The following is a 24,850-nucleotide window of genomic DNA, read 5'->3' on the forward strand; positions in this document are numbered from 1 at the left end:
GTGAAAAAAATGGACGAGGAAATCCAAAAGAATCCCAAACAACAATAGTACAAAACAGGTTCACACAGATTGCTTTTTGGCAACTGGTTGTAGGTTACAAAATCCCAACTGCCCTTTCAGGATGTTATACCAGGCCAAGCCTTAGAGCCCATCCTGAGCCAGCAGGAGTTGCGCTGGCTTCCATTGAGCTTCCAGGAATGTTCTGCACTCTGGAACGTTAAGGTAGTGAAGAGCAGTCTTCACTCTAAGACAATACATTAAGGCTGCAGGGTTTCATACACTGCTGAAATGGCTCTGTTACTTAAGACAACAAATCCCATTTCAATAAGGCACATGTTCAGCTACAAAATGGGAAAGTCAGGAGTCAGAAGTGAGAAGTGCCTGTTTTTCAGGTGCTACTGATCTCATGACCATGTAGTAACCAGAGATAAGGCAAATGCTCTGAATACATTAACGTGGGACTACCTTCAATTATAAGGACAGTAGTGTTTATGCTTTAAAAATGCCAGAATCACCTGGAATTTTCCTGAGCTACTGCTCACTTTTAAGCACAGCTTTTAGGCTGGGGATTGCAGGCAAATGGTGTTCTGTGACTTACTTTTAGGAGGTTCACAGAAGGCAATGATGACAAATGAGCTGATATGGGTTTTGGAGTGACCAGCATACATGAAATTTCTCAAGGAGACTAACTCTCTGCTAAGAATTTTTAAGGGTCTACATTGAAGATTACTAGGTGGGACTGTGCGTACTTACTGATGGAACAGTCCCATTAAAACAGGACATCATTTTTGGCAACAGTGTAGTGCAGAAAAGACCAGCATCTACATAACAGAATTCCAGAAAAAAAGCCCAGTAGTTAAATGGAAGTCAGAATTGCAACAGAAGAAATTAATTCCTAATAATATGTCTTAGAAAATTAAGTGCTATTTTTTCATTAAATTGTGTATATGCTATAGAGATGTTTAAATATCTGTTATTTAAAATTAAGCTTTTTTCTTTCCATACGAAATACAATTTGTATGTTAATCCTTCTGAAAGGGATTGGTATTTTTAAACACTGCTCATCCACAGCCTCAAAGATAAGCCCAACGGATCCTGGGATGCCCTCAGGATAACTCTGAGTCCATAAACAATAAGGCTTTCAAGCCTGACTGTTAAATTAAATTGCCAATGCAAGGACATACAAAGTAAACATGTATGAAATTACAGTGCTGGGAATTCATCCATGGTTTTGAAATCCCATGTTGCACAGTTATTAGAAACAGTGAAATCTGAATGCCAAAAGATATTAAATATATACAATTCTGCCTTCCTCCTTTGAAGGTCCTGTTTCTTACATGGCCTAAAAATGCTTTTCTCCCAAATGCTGTACACCTTGCTTGATATGTTGCTCATTGCAGCTGTGCATCCATGTTGGTCAGAATGACCAAATGTTTTATGCAACAAAATAATATCAAGAGGAGTTAAACTTCACAGAATTAACCTATAGAAAGTAATTTCTAAGAAGGGAATGGAGTTCTATGAGAACCATTACACTTGCTTCATGGATTGCTACAAGTAGGTTTCACAACCAAGTCCATGCACCAGCATCAAGATCAAATGAAACAAGAAAGAGTGCAGCATCCAGTTAACAAATATGCTGAGGAAACAGGCTGTATATACAAAAGATATGCACTGTTTACCTGACGCGTAATTTTTAAGGTGCTTAATTGATGTTTCAGGGAAGGTAGCAACATATACATATACGCTGTGTATACAAATCTAAATGTGTATAAGAAACATAGTACAGAACCAGACAACATTCCCAGATCCCTGATTTAATTAGACTCTCTAATGCATAAGAATGTATTTAAAATATTTAATAAAAAATATCTAAAAAAAGATAACATTTACATAAAAATAGCTCCAGTTTGTCTGCTCAGAAGAGCAACTTTGCTGCTCATGGATTGGATTCTGCTGGGTTCTCATAAGGATGCCATTTGGGCCAGAGAGAGTTTGAACAACTGTGCGTGATGGGAGAGCTCTGTTACTCGGTCCACCATCTTCTGCAGGAATGCTGTGTTGGGGTAACTCAAGGCAGCCGCCTTGGTGGCCAGAACAACGCTCTTGAGCAGTTCACAGAGCTGGTTGCTGGAGTTCATCACTCTGTTGCACATGTCCTGAGTCGTCATTTGCCTGGCAAGCGTGTCCCCAATGAACACAAGTTTGTGAGCGCTCAGAATGATGAACTTGCTGTGCGCCACAAAGATCCGGGGGGGCTGAGAAGAGTTGACACAACTGAAAAAGGCATCAATGGCATTCAGGAGGGAGTTAAAGTGAGTTTCACACTGGTCGGAGTAGAACAAGAGCAGGCGGCTGTCATGGGAGGTCTGCAGGGCCTGCGGAGGCTTCCATTTGGAGATGTCGTTCTCCACTGGCTTGGTGATCTCTTGCTCCAGACGTTGAAACTGATTGATCTGAAAGGAAAAACCAAAGCCTCCATCAGCAAGTATCCTTGTAAGATGCTGTTATGTGTTACGATTTCACTTTGTGCCTCGGGATGCCCCTGGGTATCCTACACTGACCTTGTGCTAAGTAAGAAGTAACAGTATGTTTTCTAGGATCAAGTGCTTTGATTACTGTAAATCCAAACAAGCAGAATTCAGAAGGGAGAAACATCTAAAACACTTCATCTGCATTAAAAAAACCCAACAACTCAAACTCCTGAATTTACAGGCTGTTGCTCATTTGGAGTATTCTGAAATCACAAGTGAGAGAGATGGATCCAAGTGGCAATGACTCCTACACGATCTTTAAAAAGTTGTCATCTCTGTGGGATTTTGAGATGAAAACCCTTTAAACCTCACCTCCTCACTGCTTGTACAATTTTAATGCCATACGATATGGCAACAACATATTGAAGAATTGAATCATATTGAAATCACATTTAATATGAGGGAAAAGTGACACCTCTTGATCTTGTGAACCTACTTTTTTGGCACTAAAAGTGATGTTCAGCACAATATTTAAGCTGATGGTGTTGATGTTGACTGAGCAGATGTGAAGGTGGCACATGTATTCAGTATGGACAAGTGATTAAGGGCCTTGGCGGTGGGTCAGGAAAGCCAAGTTCTCAAGCTGGCTTTGTGACTGACCTGCTGTGAGACACCACAGAAGCTTGTTCCTCTTCCATGGTGAACTTCTAGAGTTTTTAAACTCTGCTTTTTTAGTTATCTGTATCCTTTGCACACTGCTGAGGGAAGGGCCCCTTCTGCTCTATTTGACCAGTGCTCCTTAAGTGTGAGAAATGCTGCATTTCAGGACCATTATACACCTGGGAGAACATACCTGATGGTGCTCTAGCTCCATTTTGCTCTGCTTGATGATATTTTCTTTCTCCAGAAGCTCCTTCTGTTGCCTTTCAAACTCTTCTTTCCCCTGTTTTGCGTAACACAAGAGACTGTTAAATCAAAACTACTCCTGAGCTAAATGGCAGCTCACAGGTCAAGAAAGAGGCTGCTTTGTATTGACTTTTTCACTGGCACCAAGAGTACAGAAGATGAAAGGATAGTGTGGCATAGCAAAAGGCTATAACTATTAGAAATCCAACAGTCCTATTTGATAGGAAGTCATCATATCATAACCTTGAATATGCATTAGCATGGCAATTGATTGCTGCTTTCCCACAAGAGGCTTCTACAAAAACCACAGACAATTCCTACATGACCACATGCAGAACAAGGTGTTGGGTTTACCTACCTGCAGGTGAACATAATCATAGTCATCCATCCAGCTCTTTTCCGAGCCTTCGCTGGTGGCATTATAAGGGTGCTGGCCTTTGCTCAGGAGTGGGGGAAGGGAGCTGCCGTGGTTCTGTGCTTTTTCTCCATGACGCTGCATCTGAGGGCTGTCATACACACAGTCAGGAGCATTCATTATATTCTCTGGTATGTTTTTGAAATGGGAGCTGCCCAATGCCTGTTTGAAGAGCAGCTCTGCGTTGACACTGATAGTGGTGGTCAGCTGCTTGGCATCGTCCGGGACTGTCCTGGCCACCATAACGAACCGATCCAGGTCATCGCACTTGTTCTGCACTCTGTTGACAGCTAGGACATTCAAAGACCAGCTGCAGCTGTTCAAGTCACGACTGGTTTGGGTAAGGATCTGGTGAGAGTCCTCCAGCCTTTGCACCTCCCTCCTCATTTTGTTGAGGAGGCTGAACTCAGACAGGCAGGAAGCATTGGCTGCTGATCCTTTGGCAAACTGGAGGTATTCCAACAGCGACTGCTCTACCTTATCCACAGCAGCGTGAATTTCATTGATGTGTTTCTCCATATATCCATAGGACCGCCAGTCTGGTGTAATGAAGGCTGTGAGGTGATTGACAGCTGCCTCCACCATCTGCTGGAGGCGATAAAGCCTCTCTATAGCAGTGTCTGGATCAAGGATTAGTCTTTTGTCCTGTGCAGTTGATGCTGAATGAGAAGAGTCTTTTGATGTCGTTGACGACGTGGACATGTTACTCCTCGTGCTTCCTGTGCTGGAGAAAGACAGCCTATTCATCCCATCAGTCACATCCTGTACGCCTTTATTGTCTTGGAGGACTGGAGGCGGCACATCATAGACACCTTCTCTTCCTTCTGTGATGGGACTTTCACTGAGTCCTGTCTGTTGTCCTGGGAATGCAATTCCCCTTGGGGTATCATAAACATCTTTCTCAGGTGCAATTTGCTGTCCAAGAAAATGGTTTTGATGGTTTGTAGGGATGTCATAAACACTCTGTGTCTGTGGCATTCCACCTGGCAATAAAAGGCTCTCAGGAGAAAATCTAATAAGTTCTTTTCCTGTTGCTTTGGTGATGGGAGGGGGAATATCATATACTCCTTCTGGTCTTACACTGCGGCCCACTGGAGATGAAAAATCCTGAAAGTTTTCCCTCAGGGCTGTATCATCTTGGCATGCAGATGGAGGTGCAGCATAGACCTGAATCACAGAAAAAAACACATGAAACCTTTGACTAGAACAGTGAAATATTTACCATCTTCCATTTGGGATGGAAGATCTGCTATTGACTTTCAAAGAGTCAGCTACTTATCTTAAGTTTGACTGAGAGTCAGTTTTAATATCTCACTTTTTATCACTCATCCTGATGCAAATTCCCATAAGCAGCAAAATCCAAAAAGGTGACATGCTGCCACAAAGATAATGTAGGTCTAATTATCAATTTATAGTTTATAACCTTAATTTTGATGCAGTGCTTCACTTCACCAGTTTTAACAGTTTAAAAACCTACGGAAGCTTTTGAAGTACTGAATCTCCTTTTCCTTCAGGATCATACATGAACCCTTGTTAGAACATGTCTTTGGCCAGACACAAAAATACAGGATCTTGTGGAAACAGAGTAATGCTTACCCCTTTGGCAGGTGGTATGTCATACACTCCTAAAGCTTTTGCTTCTCCCATGGGAACTGGAAGTGCAGGCCCCTTAACGGCTGTGGGGGGAATGTCATATATCTGCAGAAAGAATAAATTGATTGCAGAAATAAATCACCTCTGTGAAAGCTCTGCTATTACATGAATTTTCAGAGTTTCTGTGTTTCCTCTCAGAAAGTTTGAATGTGACCAGAGCTCTTTAGTTTTTTTCATATGGGAGAACATCTTGGATTTGCCTAGAATTTTGGACAGTTAGGAGGAAATGCACTTTGCTAGGTCTCCTCTGGGCAGTGGTGTGGACAGTAGGATGGAGAGATGAAGTCACAGCTGACTTCCCTCCTGAGAGGTAAATCAGGGTCAGTCTATTACAGATACCTCTTGGGGAGAACAGGGGAGCACATATGACCAGAACTGATCACACCCTTACATCCAGGGTGGTTGAGTTCCAGGTCCTGCCAGCATCCACTCTACAAGTCTGTAGTCCTGGGACTGACTGCTAAGGGTGCTCCCCAGACCAACGATATATTTCAAGCTCAGTGACATGGTGCAGTCAATAGGTGGTGAAAACAACTCCCTGCATAGCAGCTGTTCATCTAGGCGATAATTTTACCCTTACTGAGTGAATTACTGTCAACTATGCAACAACAAAGTACAGGGGGAAAAAATGTTCCCAGGCAGCAAGTTTATTCTGTTTAGATATACTCTTTGATCAAAACAGAGAGAACAAATGGGACTTTTGCGTTTGGTGTGCTGCCAAATCTTAGTCAACATCAAATAAAACTTTGAAATACGTCTGTGATCTGTGAATAAGCCAGAGCATCTAATTAAAACATATTTTCTCTCTGAAATGAGAGAACTTGCCTTGCTCATAAAAGTCTGGTAGAAATTCATCACCTTTTGTGCTCTGTCAGCTGTGTTGGCACTTTTATTGGCACCTACCCCTTGGAGAGGGCGAACAGGAGGGATATCGTAGGCATCCTTCTGGTATTTGGAAGGGAATTCATAAACATAACCTTGTCCTGACCTGACTGGTGTTATTACCTGTGGGTAAAGGAAAAAGAGGAAATGTTAAGTCTCTGAGGATCTTGGCATGTTCTCTCTGTAACTGCACAAGGTATAAACAATCCAGCCCTGTTAACATTCATGCATCATTGGCAATGTTAGTAACACCAGTCTGCACACCCTTCTGAGAGATGAACCCCTTAAAATCAGTTTTAGCAGCTACAAATGCACCGTTTTTTTCTTACCAGACCAGCCCTGACATGACTGTTTGCTAGAGCTCTATTCTATCTTCTATTTGTCAAGCACAGAATCTGTGCAGGTCTGAGAGCTTGATCCTTTCTTCCCATTGACCTCTTCCCATTAGCACAGACCACAGGAGGTGATGGCTGCACCACCCACTCACTGAGATCAGGGCTGTGTACACTGATCCTACTGGGTGTCAGTGTCCTCACTCACTGTCAGAGGCTTAAAATACTATGTTTAGGCTCTGGGAGCCTACAGCCTTTGCTTGTAGAGGTATTTCCCACCTACTCCAGCAGGACTCTGTGTGTTATTGTGCTCCATAGCACATCATCCTGGACAACTGAGTGTGAATTGAGGCTTTGGAAACTCTTTACATAGAAATGCCATGCTCAAACCTTCCAAAGCAGGACATTCAATTTTGCTGTCTCTGCTTGTTTTTTCTATGTTCGTGGCTAAGAGATGGGAAATGTCAAACCATTCTTGAAGTATATAATGCAATAACAGCCTCTGAAAAACAAGAAAGCTTAGAATTCACATTTTTTGACATTTTGTAAACCATTAACTACCATAATGACTACAAATAAATTCTGGTGAAAAAATAAATGCCTTAAGTCTTGGACAGCATCTGCACAGCAGAATTTCAGTACGGTGTGGTATAAAAGAAATGTTACCTAACCCCAAAAGAGAACTGGGTTGGTAGTGGAAATACTGACATCTTAACCTCTGCTGGTGCCATTTAGCTCTAAGAAAAAAAATAAGGATACTGTAACCCAAAAGCACAAAATGGCAAATTACATAGGCTCGTGTAAGATATGGCTACTCAGCTGGAAAAAATTTTATACCAGAGCTACCTAACTCTCCTTAGAAATGTATCTGAGACATACCAACAACATTCCTACCCAAACACTAAATAAGGATCCCGTGGCAGTTCTTGCTGTTAGGAATCCTTGGATCCTGACTGGATTTCATACCAAGATTTTCTTGACTGAGGTCTTCAGGGAAAGCCCCTCATGTCAAGCCCCCTACCTCTACTATGTTAACAACACAGGCTTTCCTTCTTTTCATCTGCCTCCCAGATTTGGCTGTGTAGTCTCTGTCCCTGTGCCACGGACATGGAAATAACCACTGGATTCCCCTCCAGGTGGGTGCCTTGCCAGCAGAGTACAGCTCTGATTCAGTGAGTAGCCCAAGTCAGCACCAGCCCCTGCCCTGACTGTGTGGGCCTTGGGGAAAGGAGGAAGAGTCACGCCAGGCAAGTGGGGCAAGACTATGGCTTTTGCAAGTACTTTTCCTTGAATTAGCATCAGAGGACAGAAACTGGAAGTGATAGTCTCCAGAGTGCTGTGTATGAGAGGACTTCTGCTCAATTGGGTGTGTGGCTAATAGGGCTTACATATACAGGAGTGTTTTTTTTTAAAGAATCTAAAAATATTACATTTATGGCAGGCCGCTCCTGTCTCACAGACTCACCTACTGCATTGTAAAAGGTATCTATGGACAAAACTTTTAAGGGAATTCTTTCTGAAGTTACTAGAAGCTTCCCATAATGGGTCACTCCAGACAGTATTCCTCCCTGGCCACTCTCAAGTTATTCTCGGATTATTCTGTTTGCCAGAGAAAATTCTAACTTGTATCAACACCACTGCTTCATGCTTTTTCTCCCAGTGAGGACTAGTGACCAGACTACAATAGTTTGCCATATATATTTTGCATAATTTTTTCTCCCCAGCTGTTTACTGCCAGTCAAATGCTTTCTACCCAAGTCAAGAACAGAAGGATTAGGTTTGAAGCCATGTTTATTCAGAGGTTCCTTCCAAGGGCTCCAAAATTACAACCAGGGAATTGCTTCAATGAGTCATTTGGTGTGGTAAAGTTACCCTCTGGGAGAACAGTAAAACAAAAGGCTGTTTCCTGGGTAGCCCATCTCCACCAGTCCTTCTGCTGCTGTGAACACTGTGGCATTAGCCTGCTTGCTGATATGCTGGGAAACTGCTTGATCATCCCAGAGAAAAGAAACAACAGGGTGTTCACGGTGGGCAGCCAGAGGCCCCACACAGTGCTGGAAGCAGGAGGAATGGTGCACTGCTGCAGTTTGGCTCTGCTTGTGGCCTAGATGGACAATGTAGGATGTGTCAAGCTCCAAAAAGACAGATATTGGTTGCTCACTGTGCAATTTTTATACCCACTCGCTCAGTTTTGTTCTACACCAGAAACTGAATGACTGAACTCCTTCAGGATAAAAGGAGGCTCAGGGAAGACCTCATCACTCTCGACAGCTCCCTGAAAGGTGGCTGTAGCCAGGTTGGGGTTGGTCCCTTCTTCCAGGTAACAACTGACAGAACAGGACAGTCTTAACCTGTGTGAGGGGAAGTTTAGGTTAGACTGTAGAAAAAAATTCTTCACTGAAAGAGTGATTGGGCACTGGAATTGTCTGCCCAGGGAGGTGGTGGAGTCACCGACCCTGGACATTTTTAAAAGAAGACTGGATATGGCACTCAGTGCCATGGTTTAACTGATGAGGAGGTGTTAGGTCACGGGTTCCACTTAATGATCTCAAAGGTCTTTTCCAGCCTAGTTCATCCTGTGATTCTGTGATAAAAGATACCACCACTCTCTTCTTGCTCAGAGAATTGATCTCCATGAACAAAATCACAGGTCTCCAATATAAAAAAAGGCGTTGATCCAAGCAGCACAGGTAACAAGGCATGGAATTACAGAAGGCTGGAAAAGACCTTTAGGATCACTGGGTCCAACCATAAACCCAGCACTGCCAAGTCCACCACTAAGCCATGTCCCTAAGCACACACAAGTTAAAACCACTTGTCCTTACACTCATGTCCTCACATGGGACATCAGGACATGGGGTTGCACTGCTTCCTCTGTCTGAGGAAGACAGGGGTAGCTGGGCAGATGAAGTATGAAAGATACCAAACCCAGTCAGAAGTAACTTTTGATTTTGGATATTTATCCATAAATATATTAAATTAACTTGCTGCTTCTGAATGGGATGCTCAGCCCACCCAGTGCATTGTTGAACATTTTTTATGGTTTTATTTTTGATGGTAGTTTACTTTTGAAGATGAATTCAGAAGGAAGGAGGTGAGTGCAAAGGAAATGTTCCACATTGCCCACTTCTAGAAAGGGATAGCAGCCCTGTCTGGCACTCACAAATTTATTTTCTAACAAATGTCATTGCACTTCATACCTCACGAGAATTATTTTTCCTTTTACCTCTTCTTTTTTTTAAGAATGCCTGTGGTCATCCAAGTATAAAAAAATAATCCTGCTTTTCAAACCAGCAATTTTCCTTGTTTACGTGTTAAAGGAAACAGATGGTGCTCCCACAAACTATCTAGCCCAACATTCTCAAAACACTGTTAACCACTTAATCCGTGCAGAGCGACTAACAGCTTTGGCTCTGGTGAAACATGTAATGAGCCTTCAAACTTTCAGTATGCAAAACAAAGACAAATGAGCAATAGAAAGTTTGTTCTATTCTTTGCTGAAGACCATGTTCTTCCAAAAGCAATTACTTGGGTCTTCTCCATGCCAATGGCATGTCCCTAACCAAGAAAAAAGAGCTGAATGTGCATGTACTTAACAAAATATCCAGTCCTGTGGTTCATTAAATCCCGCTTTCCTAAATATAGGGGGGGTAAAACCAACATTCTATTTCTTCCAGGATTAAAATGCATGTTAGAGTGAATGTTCTGCAACAGAGAACATTCCTAACTATGGCAACAAGAAGACCATTCTAGTGCTTACAGCAGATGCACAACACTGTAGTTTACATTGTTTCACAAGGACAAAGAGCAAATAAACCTACTGAAGCAAACAAAGTTATTCTGAATTTATAGTGGTAAAATGGAGGGCGGAATTTGGCCTGTTCTCATGAACTGCAAATCCGGATATGCAGAATGATGGGGAACAAGCGAGTTTTACAGGTGACAGAACTGATCACATGTAGGTTGCACCTCTGTAACACCTTGCCCCACCCAAACCACAGGCAGAGGGGAGCTAAAAAGGGCAGCTTGGTATTTCCTAGAATGGCCTCTCAACCCCAAGAGCCCACTGATGCCTACTGACTGCTTTTTAAATAGATTTAAAATAGTGCTTTTTGAAGCCAGTAAAGAAGGGGCATATATCTTAAATCAGGACAAAGAACTGTATTAAAACATATTTCACCCCACGATGCTCTCCTCTTCACCCCACAGGTGAAGGGCAGGGCTCAGCAGCTGATGAGCTACTGCCATCCACTGCTTACCCTAGGAAGAGTTCTGCCCTGGAGGAGGCCAAGTGGTGGTGCATGAAAGGGGACTGGCATAAAGCCTGGATGTGGAAGAAATGAATTAAGGTGTAAGGAAAAAAAAAAAGTCATGTCTGTTTCTTGTTGTAAATTATTTCTTTAAATTTACTATGAAGCTCTAATTGCTGAAATTCTGTTGCTGAGCCCTTTAAGTGGATACATGACAGCCACCTGAGCTCTCTTAGGCTTGTAACAAGTATAAAACAGACAAAGAGAATATAGGGAAATATCTGAGAGAATTAAGGGGAAAAAAAATTCCCTATTATCTTGAACTCCTAGACTTTTGCAAGGCAGTAGCAGCAGCCATTGAATGATGTCAGATCAGACCTCTTGGCCCTTCTTTCTGTTCTGCTGCATGTATTTAGTAAGCCATGTGTGTCTCTTTAAATGTTTTGAGGTTGTTTTTTTTTTTTTTTCACTTCGGAAAAGTTCAGTGGCTAAGTTGAACTGCAGGAACATTAGATTGAAAAACAGAGTCGCTAAGGTAATTTGGATACTTGAAAGAACCTGGCTAGATGGCTAAAACTCTTGTCATTTTTACAAAAAGCACATAGTGTTTCCACTCACATCTTCTGCAAACTGCATCAGGATTTCCAGTGACTGATAATAAATTTCTTGACAGTAATACCTACTGTATCACTTTCTGTTGCCTGCTCTGAAAAAAACAAGCAATCATGTTTTTATGTATCTATTTACTATATACAATAACACATAGCGTATTTCCCTGCTGCCAAGGAGTAAAGGTTGGATTTTCACATGTGCTAAGGATATTCTTATCAATGTTTGGATTTGTAATTTGCTATAAGTCATAGATTATGAACTCATAACACTTTATTTTGATCCAAATAATGTATGACTATTGGGCCACTATAAAATATTCTGGTAATACTTTCTGCCAAGACTGAGCTGTTGGAGGGCTTTGATCAAGTATCACAAGCTGGAAAAGAGGGGAGGAAGTCTGTAGAGGCATTTCTTCTGATGCACTGGACTTGTAGCTCAACTATGAGTTGTGTCTAGTGCTAAGGCCCAAACGCCTCTGCCAGGCAAGAGGAAATTGACAGAAATGACTGTACTGATTTTCTGGGCTGAGCGAGTTATCAGCCGTAGCGCACGCCAGAAAGAAATGCGGCACCAAGGAGCGTTGTGACACCTCTGCTTATCTTTGAGGGGGTGTTCACCACTCAGATTTCTTAGAATATTCCGATGTGTGAAGATAAGAACACATGACAAATACTACCCTGATACAGAACTTTTTTTTTTATGCTGCTTTCATCTTCAAAAAAACCTGCTTATTTTCTCCTACTTTATCTCCATTTGCTGTCCAAGAGCTGCACCTATGAAGATTCTGCTGTAAATGCTCACAAAAGCTAAAACAGGTCCAGATGTCACTTATTAGTGGTGTGTTAAATTAAAAATGCTTGACTCTGCAGGCTCAGGCATTTAAACAGAAACTTTTAAATGTGCCAATGGAGTGCCTCACCAGTAGATGCCCAGTCTTGTGGTATTATAATGTAAACAACAGTATGTAATGAAAATGGGTGTTATAATTTTGAGGTGGTATTATTTCAACAAGACTGATACAAGTTTTGGGTTGTGAGTGTTGAAGATATAGAGCAGAAGTTATGAAACAAATTTAAGATAAAATACGTGACATCACAACTCCTTTGCAACCAACTGCTAGCCTAATCCTGACTTTTTAACTTCTGGTGTGACCTATTCCATTAATCACTACACAAAAGCAAGGTCATTACACTGTTTTTTCAGTTTTGTATTTTTCCTAAATCTGAAGTGCAGGTTTATTGTCTTTCCAAACAATTAAAACAAACAAACAAACAAAAAAATCTGTGGAGTTACATAAATGTCCTAGGCTTTGATTTGTATAAAAAAACAGGGCTGTATAAAGTGTGGTGGAATAGTGCTGAAATTGCATTAGCTGTAGCTTTATATGATTGCGTTGAATTTTTTCTCACTGATGTCCATGATTGCAAACTAAATGCAGATGAAAAGGTCTGCATCTCCAGATCTTACCTAATGAGCTGTAAAAAGCACAGACAAAAGTTCAACAGCTTTGTCACTGGTGAGATTTGACTGGGTATTTTTTCTTCTTTATTTTATGATGTTTTCGTGACATGATCCTGCTCCTTCTCACATCAGCTCTAGGGCTTGCTGCCAGCTGTGTTATGAGCAACATTTTTGCTTGCTTCAGTGGAACAGGCTGGGTGCTGGCTGCCCTTGAATTGCAAGGCTGACTGGGAAGGGGTATTTCCAAGATTCTGGTAAGAGTCATTCTTACTTACAAATGTAATTAAAGACAGTCAAACCAATACTTCTGAGAATGTCCCATTTTTGAGAGGAAAGGAAGAGAACAAGAGAGATGAGCAAATCATACCATTACAATTAAATTATCAGCATTTTTAAGAGGAGGGTGAAGAGGATAGTTGTCCAACATTCTTGACAGCAGTTTTATCAGTGTCATGTCATCTCCATGACAATCACTCATATTTAGGCAGACAGAAACATCATAATTTTTGCATGCATTGGCCAACAGAGCTAAAAAGCTGATGTGTTACAGGACTGGTGATAGAACAGGCCTGAATTCTGAAATAATGTCAATGGATGGGTCTTACAGAGAAAGAATCCCCCCAATTATTGTGTGATAAGTTTATTGGAGAAATATGCACGTCTGCTAAAGCCTTCTCTGGAAAACTGTGATTAAATCTGAGCTGCAGTTTTGATAAATGAAAAGTATGTGGCAAAAGTCAGCACCTCAGCATTCGGTGTTCTTGTCCATGATCAAAAAGAGTATCTTGCTTTGGCCATCCCAGTCTGTCTAGTCTCCCCACTTTAAAAAAGTTGTTACATGAAGAACCAATTGCAAACCAGTGCTTGTTTTCTGTGCTGGTAATACTATGACCGTCTCTTTTCAAAGACAGAAACCCAAATTCAGGGCAAGTTTGGCAGAGGAGAGGAAATAAAGAAAAAGGATGAAGTGTTAAGACAGGTAGGGCAGAGAGTATTGCCTTGTGAATGGACATAAAATCCTAAAGTCTCACAAACAGAAACCAGTTTAGTTCAGTTCATACAAATAATTTTAATTCTCTTGAGATGCTTCATCTTTTTTCTGTTATTTCTTTCCTCCTATATTGAACTTCTAGATTGGGGGGGGAGGGGGAGGAAAATTCATTTGGGAATTGTTTTAACAGGGTATTTCCATGACTTCTTGTTTCCCTTCCTTTCAGACATTTCTCAGAACAGATCCTTCCCTGTCAACAATTTCAGTTTTTGTGAATCAGCATTTCCCAGTGGGCAAAAAAATGGTTGAGAAGAAGCATTGCCAGAGAGCTTCAATTCCACAAGAGTGTTCTCAGAGGTACACTTGGGCAGAAACAATGGAAGTGCCCCTAAATCATTTAAGTTGGGAGCTACGCTGCGCTGAGAGACAGAGAGGCAAAGACAACCTTCCATGAGGAAGAAGTTTGGTTTGATTTGATTTGTAGAGGTTCTCTGGCTCACAAGCTGTATTGGCTCCATTTCTGTATGGGTATATCAGGGCAGCTGTACAGACATGTGCTTCTAGTAAGTGGTGTTTAGATAAGCACAGCTTGCTTTGGCAAGTTTATGGAAGGCACAGACACCTTTTAAACAGATATAAACTCCAACCTGAATTGTTTGTTGCATCTGTATAATAATTATACCAGACCTCAGCCATGACTGCCTGTGCATATGTAAAAGTTGTAATGATAAGACCCAATGGGAATATATTACTGTCTTTTAAAGATTAGGGATGGACTGGCTTATGGAAGGTTTCTGTCTCCTAGGAACTTAACTACCTTAATTTCACTTTACTCCCATCTCAACAGTCTGTTTGGGGAGAAAGATTAATTTAGATTCATGTTAAAAAAAAAAAAAAAGATGCTATACTGCCACTGGTATATAAAAAAGAAAAATTTAAATGTTTCATGCAAACATATGGAATGATGATCTTCTGATGCTAATTAGTCATCCTCCAAATCAAAACATCTAAAAAAATCCTAGAACGCCTGCCAAGACTTTAGATTTTACTGGAAGTGTATTTTCTGACGGCCAGTAACCTGTCTTCATCTACCCATTTCCTATCTCCAGAAACCACACTTCCTCCTTATGATGAGATTCGCTTTCGGAATAATCAGTTTTCCACTCATGAGGATTTTTTTTTTCTAAAAGGCTCTGCTGCTGTGCTTAGTTTTTAGTACTTAGAGGGCAATTTAGATTACTCGAATCTGGTGTTTTGTTTCAGACATAACCAAAGGTTCAGCTAGGTCTCTAACCACCAAGAAAGAGCCCATAAGCTTGCATTTTTATTTTATTATTACTATTACTATTGTTTCACTATTTTTAGCAAAGGTTTGATCCTGCTCTTGTGCAGACAGCTTTGTGTCCCTGGAGACCTTGGTTATTGGATGAGATTGCAGGACTGGCCTTTTTTTCTGATACTCCAGGGGAAAAATGCAGGCCTCTGGCCTACAAACAAAACTGATGAAAAAGAGCCCTGTGCTCATATATTTGCTCAGGCTAATAAAATGCAGTCTTTTTCTCGAAATACTTCTCTACAAATCACATCAGTAACTAACTATTGCTTACTCTGCCTTGTGAATGAGGGATTAACTGCATGGACTTTTTATCAGTAAAATGGTTGTTCTCCTATTAACATCACACGGAAAGTTAAGTGAAAATTCTGAGCCTAAGAAAACGGCTGTGTGCTGTCTTAACCACCGAGCTTGCATTTAATTTGAGGTATTTTCATCCTTTAGAGCACACTTTGTGAAAGTGAGGTGTGAGTGTTGAGGTCTGCGTTGCCCATTCCTGCTGCACTCAGCAAACTTCCTGTGTGTTCAGCACTTTTAACACTGAAGTAATATTTTGTTATGAGGGATACAAGTCCCCGAAAGTAGAGTTTGTGATGTGAAAGCAGAAGAAAAGAAGGACTGTATGATCACTGTTTGGGCCATTTATGGAAACCTCATCACAGGAAACTGTGGTATTTCAGGCCTGAGGGCAAATGGGGACATTATCTTGGAATGTAAATACATTTTACCAACAAACTGCAAAACACTAGATATGATCCCATTCTTTCTGATAACAAAATAATCTGTCACAAAACTCTTTACTGTGCTTAATGTCTTACTCTTCTTACTTCATAAAAGTGAAAATGGGCAAAGAAAATAAGAAAATAATGTAAAGGCAGGCTTATTTCGGGAACAAACATTATAAGGAAGCATTTGTCTCCTCCCAGCTAGGACAGTACTCGTGTAATTGGAAGGAAAAATGTCATAATGTGGCTAACTAGGTCCGTAACTGTGGCTACTGAAGTCTGTGCCAGAATTGTCAGGGTGGTGCTGCTTGTGGGGTGGTGTTTCTACTTTCTTGTGCGTTGAACCAGCATGACTCTTAACATAAATAAAAACCAGGGAACAAGGTCTGTTCCCATAGCCATGGTTTACCCAAACCCTCTGCTGAAGGCAGTGACCTCTTGATAAAGGCAGGGAGAGTAGGATGGCAGGGTTTGAAACCCTTGATTTGTCAAGAACACGTTTATACTTGGAAACAGGCCAGGGATGAAGATGAGTTCCTTCCCTATTCCGCCCTATCCACTTTTAAAAGGTGGATAAATCTGAGTGTTTCCTGAACTGCAGCATTCCAGTTCAAACAGACCAACAAACAAAAAAGGCGATTTGTTGCAAACTGGCATTAATCTCTATTTGCCTGAATTGGTCTGTGCCCTGTGGGAGCTGTAGTTCAGGGCTGGTAACTCCCACAGTGCAGTCTCTTCCCTGGTCAAACACCAGTCTCATTCTGTTTTGTGCAATTTCCTTGATCAACAGCTCTCCTGAGAGCTACTGGCTCCTACAGAAAGCTGTTTTCCAACAAGGAAATAATTCCCTTAATTTTTTTGGCCAATGCTATTTTGAGGATGGCAGGGACAGTACAACAGATCAGCTAGGGGAAACACTGAACCAGAAAATGAGTATTTAAATTATGGCAGGGACTTTTTTTTTTCATGTGTAGCTTTCCCTACTTCAAGGCTTAGGTGTGAACCAATAAATAATCACAGATGCAAAAGAATCTTTGCTTTGACAGCCAAAGGATGTTCTCAAAGCAATTTGTACAGAATGAGTTCACTCATAATTAGCCCTCATAGTTCTCAGATGAGATGCAAAAGCACCACTCAAGACCATGCAGAATTCTGCGACAAGGATAAAATCCAGGTTTCCTGAATGTCAGATTTGTCTGAAGGTTCTTTTTCTTTGCTGGCTGCCGCAAAAGAGAGTAAGTTCCAAGGAAGAGCACAGAAAGAGGGAATCAATTCTAAGATACAGCTTTAACCTCTTTACACTCCTCGGAGGCTCTCCACACTTAGGGGTGGAACTGTTTTGTGACTGAACTTGCAGCAGAGCTACAAAAGCCTGGGGCTAACCAAGGCTAATTTTAAATCACCCCTCCTTATCTCTGCCATTGGTAGAGTTCTAGAAGGTGCTATTTTCATTTGATAGAGGGAGCCAATACAGCTCTGTTGTCAGCAACCAGTTTGGCCAGAATCAATTAATCACTGTAATTACCTGCCTCAGGACTGCTTTTTGACTGGTTTTGCCTTGCTGGCTAAGGAGATGCCTTACCTCAGCACAGCTTAATAACATGCCTGCTGTTGATTTACTGCTGCTCGAGGCTAGACAATTCCTGCCTGACTGCAGCTCCTAAGCCCTGCTTGCAAAACCTGTATGGCAGCCAAGCCACACGTTTGCACAAGGGGAGCAAGCAAACACGTGCAGAAAGGGATAACACAGAAACTGCTGCTGGTCCCGCTTACAGTGGAGTCCAGAGGACACAGTTTTCTCTACCTCCTGCTGTGGGAAGGGAGAAAATTTGCATACAGCAAGAACTTGCAGCAAAACTCTTCAACATCCTTAAGACTACCAAAATATACATCTTGCTGACCAGCTGATTCTGCTGATGAAAGAGGCAGAGAGGCTCATTTAAGCCTTTGAAGCAGGTGTCAGAAGTCTGAGAAAAGACATTATTCATTTTGGAAGACAAAGCAAAGAGACCCCAAATCAAATCTTCAAGATGCCCAGCTTTTCTTAATACTAAGGATTGTTTTTACTGATCCCTAGAGGAGGAGGATTTGGAGGGCAGACTGTTTCCTCATACAAAGGAGACAAGTGCTAAAGTGCTTCCTTTTAATTAGGCTTTTCTTTCACAAAGGCATTAGCAGAGTTGCAGGTTTAGCTGTAAAAAAACACCTTAACAAGAACGGGATGATAAAGAATGGAGCAGTTTTACCTCAGACACCTCCTTCACTTAGTAAATTGGCTCATGCCTGCCACGGTTTCAATCCCAATGGGCTCCTTTCACTGTAGAACTGAGCAGGTCCAAGGAACAAGAGATACATCTCTACCTCTGACCAAAGTAGCATGCTGCCATGAAGTCTGCCAGCCACTAATACAACACAGTGAATACTGAGACTAAGGACTCTTAGGCTAAATAAATTTAACCCAGGACTAAACCAAGTAGCAAATATTGCCTAGGGCTAAGCATTGGCATTTATACTGTGATTGAAGATGAAATGCTTTATAAACGTGCATGTTTAGTTATTTTACAGTGAGCAGCATAGCTGGCCTTTCATGGGTTGCAAGGAATTAAATGAAAACAGTCACAACTCCAACAAATAGATAATTTTCTAAAGGTGACTTAAATTCAGAAAAATTCATAATCAAGGTTGCTGAAAAAATTTCTAGACAGAAACTTGGAGAAAACAGGTGCTTTGTAGGTTCTGATTTTTGTATCATAAAGAACTCTGCACTTAGACTAAAACAAAGATTTCAGTCTCTTAGTGTTTCAAGGGTTTTAACACAGTCCTAGCAGCCAACAGGTTTATGCAAAATGTCCTGTTATTTTCATTGGAGCTGGAGAGTGGGAGGAGGGAGAAGAAACCTCTAATCAGTTGGAAAAATCTTTCTGTGTGGAGTAGAAACATGCATTCATTATGCTAAGCAAACGATCCTAATAGTATTTAGGCAAGGCAGGTACTAAGATGAAGGAACATAGTGCTCATTCCAGACTAATATCTTGGGCTTTCCTACAGACCTCAGTGTAGATCTGCTGTCTGGTACATCTCCTGTGCCCAAGATGGATAGATGAGGCACCTCTGAACAGTGCTGTAAAATGTTTCCTACAGCCATACCCTAAAATGGGATCGCTTCTGTGCTGCCCCATCAACAGGCTATTTACCAGGTGCTCACTAACTACCTTGGAGGATATCCACTGTGGACAGGCAAACACTACTGTCCCTGGAAAAGATTTCAATGTATGCAGTCTACATGGAAAGAAGAAAATGAGAAAAAATACATAGGGCTTATCAAGAAAACCCACGTAACTGCTCCAACAAAGCTCCTATCTCTGCCTCTGCAGCAAGCGCAATTTTCTCGTATTATCTCCCTGAACAGTCTATAAAGCATAACTATGGAAAAGCTGAGCAAGCAAACCTCTTTATAGACTGACTTGGAATGGTTTCACAGATCTTTCTCTCTTGCTCAGAAGGCAAAAAATCCATTTATTCTTATCAAGGAAAACGAAATTATAACCAGGAAATAAAAGCATTAGAAGATGTCTTCTAAAGGCCTGATATGAAAAAGGCTGACTTGTGGGTGATGGGGGGGAAAACCACAAAACAGATGGTCTTGCCAATCTAAATCAGATGAAAGTTTAAACCAGTAAAGAACTTCCTGAGAGAGCCATCATCTGCTCACATAAATTGGATATTAATGCTGTGCTTTAAGCTCCAAAGGTAAGGAGGATGCTGATATCTGGAGCTGTTGAACTGGGAATGGAGGGACTGAAAGAATTTCTTTTTGGCTTTCTAATACTTCCTTCCTTGGGTATCTTCCTTAATCTTTTTCGGTCACCAGGGTACCTGGCAGATACCCTGTGAATGTAAAATGAGGGAGTGGTAGAAGATGAGGAGAACTCAAGAAGATCAGCAGGAATAAGGGGGGACCCACATAATGCAATAATGCAGTAATGGCTGCAACACGGAGCTGCTGCAGCTCTCACTTTCAACCAAGAAATTTAACTGTAGATAAACATCAAGTGCACTCTTAAAAGCTTTAGGTTTAGTATTAAAACATCCCTCATTATCATTATCCTCTTGTTTCCTCACTCCAAGTATGGCCCTTGTCACATCAATCATTGATTCCTCTTTGTCGTTTAGACCCACTGGGACTGTTCCAGCAAGACAGTATATAGTCTTTAATTAAACAAAAATTACTTGGGCAGATGATGTAACTGTTCATTAATAAGTGGGAGAGTTCACCTTGCTGCAGCAGCTCTTTTGAACACACAGTGTGAGAGTGCCATAGGCCAAATGTGCTTCAGCCTGGCAGGAACCTGAATCACATACTTCTCTCAGCACAAGTGAGCTGCTTTGGAGCTATGAAGTAAAAGCAAATGCACACACCTTGTTAGTCACAGCTGGACCATCAATGCACCTCTGCATGGAGGGTGGCACCTGGTAAATATCTTGTCCCACCAGACCATGACCAGTGGGTATCTGGTAAATTCCCTGATTGAGGTGGGAAGGCGGCACTTGGTAGACAGGGTCCCGTGCTGAGGCGTGTGAGCTTGGCACTTGGTAGATCTTTTGGTGGTTGAGAGGCTGGTTCATCAATCCTGAGCTGGGCACATCCTGGCTAGAAGGAGTGTCCTGTACCATGGGACCTATCAGGAGTTTCACACGGTTGCCTGGGACGATGCCTTGCCGGCCGTGTAAGGAGCAGAGCCACCATCCCTCCAGCCCCTCGGTGTTCTGCTCTATCACCGTCAAGATATCTCCCTTGCGGAAGGCCAACTCCTCTGCACACTCGGGGACGTTGTCGTACAGGGCTCTTGCCATAAGATTCTGGGGAGAAACAAAGGCGAGAATAGCAAATCAACAAACAAGCCAGAATTTTTCTGTATCTTCAAGCACATTCGAAGTGATAAGAAATAAGAACTGAATTTGAAAAAGAAGTGTGCAGGAAATCAAAATAACATGGAAAAACCATACAGCACAGGATTCCTCTCTCCCGAGTTGGAAAAATGAGAGGTTTATGCATTAGCAACACTGCTAGTGAGAAATTTTCCAGCAACAGTGGGTCAGATAGAAGCTCTTTATATGGCCTAGTCACCTGAACAGACAGAAAGTCAGGAGAGTTCTGCTCCTGGCACTGAGGTGCTCTTCCTGTGAATGAAGGGCTTGTACCTTCATCTCTTGACACCGATTTCCCTATAAAAGTGCTCTGTGTACTGCTACAGCCAGCTAGCAGCCATTAAAAATAAACCTGAACAAGACTCACAAGGAGTGAGTAATCCAGAGTAGTTTTTCCCAAATATTTTTATATTTGTGGGGTCCCAAAAAAACTTTCCATGGAGGTGCAGATCCCATTAGTGTAAAGACAGTGGCCTGGCTTTTTTTTTAGCTGACATTTGCAGGTGCCTTAGAGTGATGGGCCTGGTAAGAAAAACTACCTAAAATACAAGTTGACAATATGTCACAGGTTTTGAGCTACGATGCTCATCTTTGCATGTAGCTTTGTGCCTCCTCACTCTCTGCAAACTTCTCCAGGGGCACAGCACAGCACATAGCAGTAGCTTAATAGGTAAAACACTTCCTCCCCTCAAAACCACCACCACACACACACACACACAAAAACAACCCTCCAAAACAACTTCAAAGAACACAGTTCCTCTGAGTTCCACCTTCTGTATAGAGATCTTAAAGAGAAAAATATAATTAAAAAAAAAAATATTGTGTCCAGTGACCCCAGGTGGGGTCATGCCTGTTCCATGAGGAAAGCAATACTCATTTCTGTGGGCCAAAGAATGTAAGAATGTAGCTATCAACCAGTACCATAAAGAGCCTCTGTGGGGAACTTAAAGGGAGTCTAAGGGCAGCCAAGGAGTGTCTTTGACTTGTGTCAACACAGTTTAAGCACTCTTAAATACATTTTGCTTGATTACATCAAGTGGAGCAGCACCATTAACACAAGGAACTTCACACAGCTCTACCCCCAAGCATTTTCCCAGTGTTTCAGGCAGGCTTTGCAGTTTGCCCTGACTCCTGTCCTCCTGGCGTTCTACCCCCAGCAGTACCTCTGCTATGAAGTTTTAAGCCAGCTCTGAGCTGCTGTAAGATCGCTGGCTGTGATGTGTTACTAATAAGTACATCCTCCTCTCACAGACGGAACTACCTCCCTTCCCTCTTTCTTTGCAGGCCTCTATGGCACATCCACAGTTCTGAGTAACTGGCCAAGGTATTCAATGGAAAGTAGGCAGGCTGTCTGCACTAACATTCCTGGACCCCTCAAAAAGGCCATGAAGATTTAATTTCTTCACTACGGTGATATTTCCAGACGTGTTGGAAACAACTGCTCTATGACTGCCTGATTTTCAGTGAAGGCGGACAGCAGGGATGGTTATAATCTAATTGTAAGCACTTGAAAAAATATACAGAGCCCTGGATCTGGAGTGTTCAAGCTGAAATATTTGGATGCAGTACACAAACAGAAATGGTGCTAATCCACCAAAAAGGATATGCAGCTGTCTTAATGATTTATCTCTCCTATGTCAAAGGAATAGCGTCAAGTACAGTTTAGTGTTTTTATCTGTCCTATTTATCCTCCTCCTTGGACATATCAGAACTTTTTTTTTTTTTATAATCCCTCACTTGTTATATCTTTCCCTGTTGACACACTGATGTTTTCCCATCATTCCTGTGCTTCCTCGAGACAGAGACTTTCATTTGACCTTGCTCAAGTGTAGCAGGTTGTGTGCAGGGCTGACTGGTGGATGGAAGGGGGACAAGCTCAGATGTCACACAAAAGGTAGGTGAACTTGCATTTCCCAAGACAAGAAATGTTGAAATGGAGTGCATGAGATCAGTTTCCTCTTCTCTGAATGGGAGATCAGCTTTCAAATGTATGAGAAACACTGGCTTTGCCTTTCATCAGCATCATTAGTGAGGTCGGTATAAATTAAGCTTTGGCTCAGAAAAGCAGGATTGCCATTTTGAACTCCCATGTAAACAGCAGCACTGGGGCCCACTATCCCCTCTGATGTGTGTCTACTCAGCTCATCAGTCAACAACACTAAGATAACAGAACATAGATAAAGCAGGGAGCAATTTTTATCCATGCCTGGCAGGACTGTAAAACTATTATTTAAGCATGGTTAAAACCAGTGGTCTCTTCTTGAGCACTACCTCTATGCTCTTGCTGTATCAACCAGGCTGCTTACGGAGTCCACGAAACTCAGAAAACAAAAGCCCCTGCCTAATATGAATATTCAAGTTAATCTCTTATCTTTCCACATTTCTTTCTAGCATGCCTTTCACAGCGGAAATCTACTAATGGGACTACAGCCTGTACAACTTAAAGAAGACTTTCACAGAGGAGCTGTTTAAAGGTGGAAGACTACAGCTGGGTGGGGGAGGCACAAACCAAGCAGGCGAAATCAATGACAAATGCATATTCTTCTATACTTTGGTGTTTAAAGGTACTTGAAAAGCTTGATTCGCTTCTACAGCAAAGCAATTCCCAGAACAAAGCTGAAATGGTGGTAGAATTAGAGCAGATGAAAGTTCCCATGTGAATTTTTTTTCCCAGTTGCTCATTATCTCTGTCCCAGTGACCTTCTCACCACCTGGCATGCAGCATGTTAACACTGTCTGGATGTGCTTCAAGAACTTCTTTGCTGCAAACAGCTTCGGATTCTCATTGTCGGTGTTAACTCAGGCACCAGTATGTGAATTACACTAATTGGTTGCCACTTGTTTCACAGACATTTCCCCAAGCCCTTTTAAATTGCCCAGAGCCGTGCCACCAGCACCAGTCACTGATGGAGCAGTGAGGCAGCTGAAATATTCCTCCAAATAAGCACTGGGACCAGATACACTAAGCCTGTTGCTTGGTGCCAGCAGCAAAGGCACTGCTCCTTCTAAGCAGGAGTTTTCCCTGACTTTATTCTTCCTACACAGGATTGCTTAGTATGAGCTTCAGAAACAGTGTCACAGTCAGCAGACACTTTCACGAGTTAGCAGGATCAGCTTTGAGAAAAATAAAATTGTGACCACTGAAGTAAAGCTTTTGGAAACCACAGAGGTGCATTTAACCTGCTGAGGTGATTAAGATGGTATTCTCCACATTTCCACACATGGAAAGAAGTTCTGATCAAAGACACCCTTCAACACTTGTGGGCATTATCTCCATAGTTTTGACAAATCTGAATAATTTTTTGATCCTGTGGGCATTGTAGCCCACATATCAATACTCCTTCTCATTGGCCTCATCAGCTCAGAGAGTGGGGACAGTTACATGAAATTAATTGGACTTGCTCTGATGAGGCACGGATCCATCCACTCAACAGAGAACTGGCACCAAGTAAGCACTAAGACCTGATTTGAGAAGACAAAAGCACAGCAGTGACCTTTTTGTATCACTACATTTTAAAAAAACCTTGACCATTTCCTAGACAAATCAGCAATGGAGAAAGGGCAATGAGAAAATTGTCTTGGAACTTGTTCTCACAACTGGTAAGTTGCACAGAAGTTCCTTTATATTCCAAATAAAAAGAAAAAAAATGGAGGGCAACAGATGCAGAACTACAAATTCAAGTTCTGTAAAGGCAGGGGAACGACTACCTGATGCTAGATAGGAAAAAAATTTGTTTTGTTATAGAAATCAACTACACTTCATAAAATTAAGATACTGGCAGCTACCAACTTCTTTTAGAAAGACCAAGATTGGAAGTGTCTGATTCTCTCCTTTGTTAAATGAACTACATGATAGGTGTAGTGGTGCCCTCCTCAAAATCCAAAAG

The 24,850-nt window shown here is 41.8% G+C and overlaps 1 protein-coding gene across 3 annotated transcripts in view; it reads right to left on the reverse strand.

Moving 5' to 3' along the window:
• Positions 1 to 1,452: 1,452 nt before the first annotated feature.
• Positions 1,453 to 24,850, reverse strand: part of NEDD9 (neural precursor cell expressed, developmentally down-regulated 9) — a 98,498-nt gene continuing 75,100 nt past the window's right edge. For all 3 annotated transcript variants that reach the window (XM_066188154.1, XM_066188164.1, XM_066188144.1), the window contains 6 exons: positions 20,454 to 20,894; positions 6,352 to 6,453; positions 5,392 to 5,493; positions 3,739 to 4,962; positions 3,328 to 3,417; positions 1,453 to 2,456 (listed from right to left, as the gene is read on the reverse strand). In XM_066188154.1, coding sequence (XP_066044251.1) covers positions 1,965 to 2,456; positions 3,328 to 3,417; positions 3,739 to 4,962; positions 5,392 to 5,493; positions 6,352 to 6,453; positions 20,454 to 20,894 — 2,451 coding nt within the window. In that variant the 3' untranslated portion in view covers positions 1,453 to 1,964. The remainder of the gene's footprint in view (positions 2,457 to 3,327; positions 3,418 to 3,738; positions 4,963 to 5,391; positions 5,494 to 6,351; positions 6,454 to 20,453; positions 20,895 to 24,850) is intronic.

The sequence above is a fragment of the Chamaea fasciata genome, unplaced genomic scaffold, assembly GCF_029207755.1.
Source record: "Chamaea fasciata isolate MVZ Bird 193981 ecotype frontalis unplaced genomic scaffold, bChaFas1.0.hap1 SCAF_1, whole genome shotgun sequence".
NCBI classification, from domain to species: domain Eukaryota; kingdom Metazoa; phylum Chordata; class Aves; order Passeriformes; family Sylviidae; genus Chamaea; species Chamaea fasciata.